This window comes from Chrysochloris asiatica, unplaced genomic scaffold (genome assembly GCF_000296735.1).
Source record: "Chrysochloris asiatica unplaced genomic scaffold, ChrAsi1.0 scaffold00118, whole genome shotgun sequence".
In the NCBI taxonomy this organism is placed as follows: domain Eukaryota; kingdom Metazoa; phylum Chordata; class Mammalia; order Afrosoricida; family Chrysochloridae; genus Chrysochloris; species Chrysochloris asiatica.
This window is the reverse complement of record NW_006408636.1, coordinates 2,076,280-2,084,122: the sequence shown is the minus strand read 5'-3', so window position 1 is coordinate 2,084,122 and position 7,843 is coordinate 2,076,280. Positions and strand designations below refer to the sequence as shown.

Sequence of the window (7,843 nt, the reverse complement as noted above, 5' to 3'; positions counted from 1 at the left end):
CCTGACCTAAGCCATGGTATTTTCAATAACCTCATAAGAATGCGGAAGCTGGACAGTGATTAAGGAAGATCGTAGAAGAATTGATGCCTTTGAATTATGGTGTTGGAGGAAAATGCTGAAAGTGCCATGGACTGCCAAAAGAACTATTAGATCTGTTTTTGAAGAAGTGCAGCCAGAGTGCTCCTTAGAGGCTAAGATGGCCAAACTTCGTCTCTCATACTTTGGACATGTTGTCAGGAGGGAACAGTCACTAGAGAAGGATATCATGCTTGGTAAGTTGGAGGGTCAGAGAAAAAGAAGAAGACCCCCAACGAGATGGATTGGCTAGGTGGCAGCATTGATGGACTCAAATGTGGCAACAGTAGTTAGGTTGGCCCAGAATCGGACATTGTTTCGTTCTGCTGTGCATAGTGTCGCTATGAGTTGGTACGAACTTGATGGCACCTAACAACAACAGCACCTCCACGAGTATAGCAAGAGGTAGCATATGATCAAGAGTCAGTGATACTGAAGGAAGAAATCCAAGGTGCATTGAAGTAATTGGCAAAGAACAAGGATTCAGGAATTGATGAAATAAAAATTGAAATCTTTCAAGAAAGTGAGGCAGCACAGGAAGCACTTACTCATCTATGCCAAGAAATTTGAAAGACAACTATCTGGCTGATTGAAAAAGATCCATATCTGTGCCCATTCCAAAGAGAGGTGACCCAATGGAATGCAGAAATCATTGGGCAATCTTTTTGATATCCCATGCGAATAAAGTTTTACTAAAGGTAATACAGAAATGGCTGCAAGTATACATTGACAGAGAACATCCAGAGGTTCAAGCCAGATTCAGACGAGTCAGTGGAAGGAGGATTATCATTGCTGATGTCCAATGGATCTTGGCTGAAAGTAGAGAATATTAGAAAGATGTTTAACTGTGCTTTATTGACTACACAAAGGCTATCGATTGTGTGGATCATGACAAGCTTTGGACAATATTGTGAAGTATGAATATTCTGGAACACTTAATTCTGCTCATGAGGAATCTGTACATGTTCCATCCACGTTTCTGAAATGGTTCTTCAAGAGCCAACTAGCCTAGAAACAGAGGGACACAACCAGTCCACAGAGTAGGCAGAAAAAATTTTACTGGGGTACACTATACTGTCACATGACATCCAGAAATGTGATATTTTGCAGCAACTGAAAATATTTCAGTATTGGCCTCCTGTCTTTCAGAATTAATTTCATTCCAAGAATTTAAGAATTTGAACATTCTATCACTATCTTTGTGTTAACTTGATTCCCCTGAATGACCTCATTAATGCTGTAGGCACTAGCAGTTTGGTCCCCAGGCAAGTCAAGTCTGCAATAAAAGAAGCCCAAATTCAAAACACTGAACCCACTCAAATGATTTATTTTCAACATAAACATGTAACCTCAAATGAAGCAACACTAACAAGATGAAGTCAGTATCTCTTTTTCTAAGATTTAGGTTTTTCCCAGAATTCCCGATACATGGAATACATTATACCAATAGTCATTACTCCCACCACAAAACCTTGGGCTGCCACCCACATGTGGATCACGGGGATGGACATTTTAGTGTCTCCCCTGCTCTTCAATCTGTATAATCCACATGCAACGATTGCTGCAAACCCTGCCATTCCAGTGGGGACAAATGGTGACTCTTTATCTTTTCAGATAAATTTTGATCCCTAGTCTTCATCATATGAAGAAAGAGAAATGTCTGTGTTGGATGACATAGTGATTGGTTGAAGACTCTTCCAAGAGTCACATAATTACATAAAGTCCCACCAGCTTCTGTCCCCTGAATGTGCACCTTTTGCCTGCACACTCTTAAACTAAACTCCCTTTTGAAAACTTGTAAGCCAGTTACTTCGTGCCTTTATCACCCCCTCATTTTAGGTAACCAATGTCTAAGTTGCCCGTCTATGGACTCCTTCCCTTTCTGTTGGCATTTTGAGCTACTACATCCATGAGTATAGGTCAAGTTCTATGTGTTAATTCTTAAAAGCACATAATTCTCAAGGCAGATTATTTTTTACTAGTTAAGTTACTAGTACTAGTTATGTTAAAGTTACTAGTTACTAGTTAAGTTAAAGTGTTGAAGAGCCAAGATGTCAGTTTGAGGACTAAGGTATGCCTGACCCAAGCAATGGCATTTTCAGTAACCTCATATGCATCATATGCATGTGAATGTTGGACAGTGAATAAAGAAGACTGTAGAAGAATTGATGCTTTTGAGTTATGGTGTTGGAAGAGATTATTAAAAGTACCATGGACTGCCAAAAGAACAAATATATCTGTGTTGGAAAAAGTATACCCAGAGTGCTCCTTGGAAGCCAGGATGGCCAAACTTCGTCTCTAATATTTTGGACATATTATCAGGAGGGACCAGTCCCTGGAGAAGGATATGTAAAGTGGAGGGTTGGAGAAAGAGGAAGACCCCCAATGGGATCGATTGACACAGTGGCATCAGTGATGGGTTCAGGGATAGCAATTGTTGTGAGGTTGGCCCAAGACCAGGCAGTGTTTTGTTTTGTTGTGTTTAGGTTTGCTATGAGTTGGTACTGACTCGACCCCTAACAATAGCAACAACAAGCTAATTTATTTGGATTTTTATTTTTGCCTTTATTTCCTCTTTTTTTTTTTTTTTAATGTACACAAAACCACTCAGGAATATATAATCATTTAAACAACCAAAGGGTACATTTTGCAAGCCAGCCTCCTGGCTGCCAGCACACAGCCTTTTTCCTTCCTGGAGTCTAGAGTCCTCAGCTGCTCTAGCTCTCCATGCCATCACCTCTGCCTCTGTCTCTGGTGTTGCTTCTTTTCTGCTTAGGATCCCACGCTTCACTCATGCTCTGCCCTCTTGATTGTCCTGGGGTCATCTGTTCTTGGAATGTAAAATTAACTACTACCCTCTTTTTGTTACACATCTTCTACCTTTACAGTTGTAATAATGGCAATTAGTCATGATAGCAGTTACTCACTATTGGATCAAAAGAATACTATCCCCATCTCCTTTCACTAGACCCATCTAAACAAGGTGAAAAGTATTCAGTGGGGATTCTGCCTTACCTCTTCCTTGCTCTGAAACTGAACTACTTCTTGAAAACTTATAAGCCAGCCACTTCATGCCTTTGTAACCCTTCCCATGCCCCGTTAATTTTAGGTAGTCTGTATCTGAGTTGCCTGTCCCTCTCAATCCTGTGTACTGACAGGATAGGCTTGATCCTTGATGTGAAGACTCCTTCTCTCTCAGTTGCTATCTTGAGCAACTACATCCATAAGCAAAAATTAAGTTCATTAAATTGTAGCAATTTACACTTGCTTCCTGTATCAAACTTCATTATCTTTCTCTAGTAGAGTTCTAATCAGTAAGCCACCCAAACTAGGTCAAATGAACACTATCTGCAAGTTTGAACTTTCTCGCATGCCTCCTCCCATTTCATATTAGCTGGATGATTCACTCTCAGCTCTACTCAACAAGTCTCCACAAACTTTGGACCAACCAGCCCTTCCTTTTCTCTCTCTCATCTCAAGGTCGACAGGAGTCAATGGAGCATGATCGAATTCAGCCCAATTCTTCATTACTGCCTTTCTCCCACTTCCACTCACAAGTAGACTAACACAGTCACCAGCGAGCGTAAAAGACTGCTCATGTGTTCCCTTTGCAAGTTATTTGTTTTTAAGAAATTTCTCAGGGGGTATTTTTGGTTTAGGTTTTAATGATAATCTTAGGGCAGTTGTTTCAAGGATTCACACAGCCTGCTTGGCTTCATAAAGTCTGGAATCCTCTAGAATTTTCAATTCTGGTCTGTATTTTTCCACTTTTGATCAGTATTCTTCTATGAAATTTTTAATTAAAAATGTTTAGTAGCCGGGCAAAGGAAGCAGTTTTTCATGGAGGCAACTAGCCACACATTATAAATCCTCTTCTGATTCCTGACTCTTCTCCCTCTGTTTCTCTAAACCAATAGAGACCAATTGTTATGCCTTGGACGGTCTCTTGCAAGCTTTTAAGACACCGTGCACTATGGAAAAAAAGTAACAGGAGGTAGAGCAGAAACATAAAATGCGTTATTATTCCCATTAACTGTAATGTCCCATGAAATCATGAACTTAAACCTTCAAACCAATACACCAAAACCCATGAGAATTTTGGTTGTGCATAAAGAACCTCTACAATTAAACATTTATTTGTCATTGTTATTAATATAAGCTTGTAATATTGCAATAGTGAAGGACTTAAACACAACCAGAGAACTCATCATTCACAGAGGTAGACCCAGGTACTTATTGCCTTGAAAATGTTTTGCATATTTTTGTACCCCACCCACTGCCATCAAATCGGTTCTGACTCATAGTGACCTTCTATAGGGTTTCTGAGACTGTGTATCTTTATGGGAATAGATGGCTTCATCTTTTTCTTGCAGAGTGACGGTGGACTTGAATGCGAACCTTGTGGTTAGCACTCCAGTGCTTATCCTACGGTGCCTTTAGGCAGTCTACATACATAGTAGATCAAACTCTTGAAGACATATATTTAGTGCACTTCTGTGTTCTCCATTTTTAATTTAATTTGAATGATTGGTGAAAAATAAGAGACACATGGTAATTGGCATGTTGTTAATTGCTATCGAGTTGGTTCCAAGTCATAACAACCCTGTATAGGTTTTCTGGGGTGTGGCTGGTGTGTTGGAACCCCCAACCTTGTGGTTCTCAGTCCAGGACAAAAGGCCCTTTTTTAGTGTCGTTCTCTGAGCTATAGCTTACAGACTTGAGTTGTATCCAGAGGAATTGCCATTTGAATAGGTAGGATGTTTCAAGATTATATTAGAGGAGTTTTAAAATGCTAAGAACAAAATAAAAGAAAATTCTCTCTTACCTTTTCCCTTGCCATCTCAGGAGCTAGAGAGACAGGACACTTGACACTGTCATATCCATTCTCAATTTTGAGGAAACAGTCAGAACTACACATGTCTTTATCTATGCTTTTTCTCCCATGTCTAGGAGCGGAAAAAAAAATTTGAAAAGGATGGTGAGAAGTTTTATTCTTTGCTGGACCGACATTTGCATCTGTCTTCCAAAAAGAAAGAATCCCAGTTACAAGAGGTATGCTCAAAAAGCCTATTCATCCCTTTTACACTGGCAGCTATGTCTTGGAAAGAATAGCAATTTCCTATTGCAAGGCTTTTCTCTTTCTTTGTCAGCAGGGAATCATGTGTGAGCACATGCAATCATAATCATTGCCTAGTATTCAGGAGCCCTGGTTTCTCAAGCTAGCTCCTCCACTAACTTAAGGTATGGCCATGGACAGAATACTCTTTCTTGACCTCAGTTTCCTTACTATGAGAGAAAGGGGTAGAATTCAATAACCTCCAGTTTTTCAGGCCTCTGATTCTAGATTCCACATGTAGATAAAATTAAACTAGTATTTGGTAGACAAGGAACTGATTTTGTTCTCCCCGCCCTTAGATATGTAATTGTTGTTGTTTAATGCTGTTGAGTCGGTTCCGACCCATTGCAACCCTGTACAGAGTTTCCGAGGCGCGGCTGGTAAGCTTGAGTTGCCAACCTTGCGGTTCAAACTGACCTTGTAGTCTAGTGCATTAACCCATAGCACCACACCAGGTCTTCTAGATATATAAGGGTGTTTCATAAAGTTCATGAACATATGGAATTAAAAGATAATCGACTTTTTCCATGAATTCTTTGAAGCTTCCTCCTACCAGCAAATTTCTACTGCTTACATGACTTCAGTTCAAATAAGCCAATATTTCTGGTGAATGCCTACTCACTATGCTAGGTGCAACAGGATGATAGAGACAATAGGATGTGTGTCCTGTTTTCACAGCTTATATGTTAAGATAGAGATATACATTAAGATAAATATGTATGTGACTCTTTTCCAAGTAGACCTTTTTTACTTTAAGCCTATGTGATGGCCTGGTGTAGTGCTCTAGGATAAGCACTGGACTGTTGACAGCAAGGTCAGCAGTTCAAACCTACTAGTTGCTCCTTGTTGGAAGCACTACAATGTTGTTATGTGTCAGAATTGACTCGATGGTGCTTAACAACAACAAGAAGTATCTATGGTGCCCTTGCCAAGGGTGCAGATGAGTTGCCAGAATAGAAAACTTATATTTGGATATGGAAAATTGCCTTTTTGGCATAATCTGCCCTTCTAGTTTTCCCTAAGGAGCTCTGGTAGCATAGTGGTTGAGTTGGCCTGCTAACCACAAGGTTAGAAGTTCAAAACTACCACTGCTCCATGGGAGGAAGATGAAGTTTTCTGCTCCTGTAAAGATTTATAGCCTCAGAAACCCGATACAGGGTTGCTATGAGTCAGAACCGACTCCACAGCATATCACCACCACCAGTTTTCCTGTCCTTAAATCTGCTATTTAAGAATGAAGTGGGAGTGACTTAGTGCTTCCCTGACCAGGCAACCCATGTAGGGAAGTCTCCGGGGGAAAGGGGGCAGAATCGCACATACACAACCTCTGTCTAGCAGACAGACAGCCTTTGAACAAACATAAGATCTTATATTTCAACAGTCTGAACTCGTTTTTTTAAAAGATCAAATTGCTGATGAAGTACAGGCATTTTAAGCTTTTGCCTGCCTGAATGCGGCTCCCACTTCAGTGCCCACTCTGGCAAGTGCCTCTGCCCCCTGCAGACACTGGAATGCAGGGCTAGAGCAACCTCACTTAGGAGGCTGCATTTCCAGAGAAAAGGATAACAAAGCTGAACAAATAGAGAAGGATATCGGGCGTGGATATCAGGAAAATTGGGGGACCCACAGTGCAGAGAGACTGAGAGAGGCATTCATTAGGTCATCAAATATGGACACTGCCTCCCTCCAGCCATTACCCCAGCCCTCTACAGCCCCAGCCTAGACCAGCCCTCTGCCAAGCCACCTAGGCTCAGGAACGCCCAAGGCACAAGCCCGCCCACTGAGGCCAAGGCCCTCCCAAGGCCCAGACACTCCTACTGAGGCCAAGGCCCTCCCAAGGCCTAGACACTCCCACTGAAGCCAAGGCCTGCCCTGAGGCCCAACCTGCCAACAGAGTGGTCACAAAGGCCCAGGCCCAACCAAGGCCCAAATCACATACCCGCAGCAGCCGAGGACCAGGGCCTCCAAGGCCCAACCCGCCGCGCAGCCAGGTTGCTGAGGCCCAGTGCCCCTGAGACCCAACCCTCCCGCCCTAGGCCCAACCATCCTGCAGCCCCGTGGCTGACGTCCAGACCCCAGAGACCCAAACCGCCCGCCTGAGACCCAAACCACCCGCCCGAGGCCCAAACATCCTGCAGCCCGGTCGCTGACTTCCAGGCCCCCAAAGGCCCAACCCGTCTGCCCGAGGCCCAAACCACCTGCCCAAGGCCCAACCCTCCTGCAGCCCGGTCGCTGATGTCCAGGCCCACAGAGTCCCAAACCGCCCACCCGAGGCCCAAACCACCAGCCCGAGGCCCAACCCTCCTGCAGCCCGCTCACTGACGTCCAGGCCACCAGAGGCCCAAACCACCCGCCTGAGGCCCAACCCTCCTACAGCCCAGTCACTGATGCCCAGGGCCCCAGAGGCCGAAACAGCCCGCCCTAGGCTCAACCCGCCCGCCCAAGGCCCAAACGGCACACCGCAGAGGCCCAGGCCCAACTGAGGCTCAAAAAAGTTACTCTGAGTTAAATAAGAAGTGTGAAAAGGGAAGACCACATCCTGATCACATATTCCTGGAGGTAATCAGAAAACATAAAAAATTACCAAAACACATAATTAATTAATTATTAGGGCCACAGATAAACATTAAACATGCCCAAGAAGCAAAAACA

The 7,843-nt window shown here is 43.2% G+C and overlaps 1 protein-coding gene and 1 pseudogene across 1 annotated transcript in view; one reads left to right on the top strand and one right to left on the bottom strand.

Moving 5' to 3' along the window:
• Window positions 1-7,843, top strand: part of LOC102814344 (oligophrenin-1-like) — a 673,730-nt gene that overhangs the window by 229,382 nt on the left and 436,505 nt on the right. Inside the window, exon 5 of the mRNA XM_006868550.1 lies at window positions 5,026-5,127. Within this exon, the coding sequence (XP_006868612.1) occupies window positions 5,026-5,127 (102 nt within the window). The remainder of the gene's footprint in view (window positions 1-5,025; window positions 5,128-7,843) is intronic.
• Window positions 1,470-1,751, bottom strand: LOC102840733 (annotated as a pseudogene).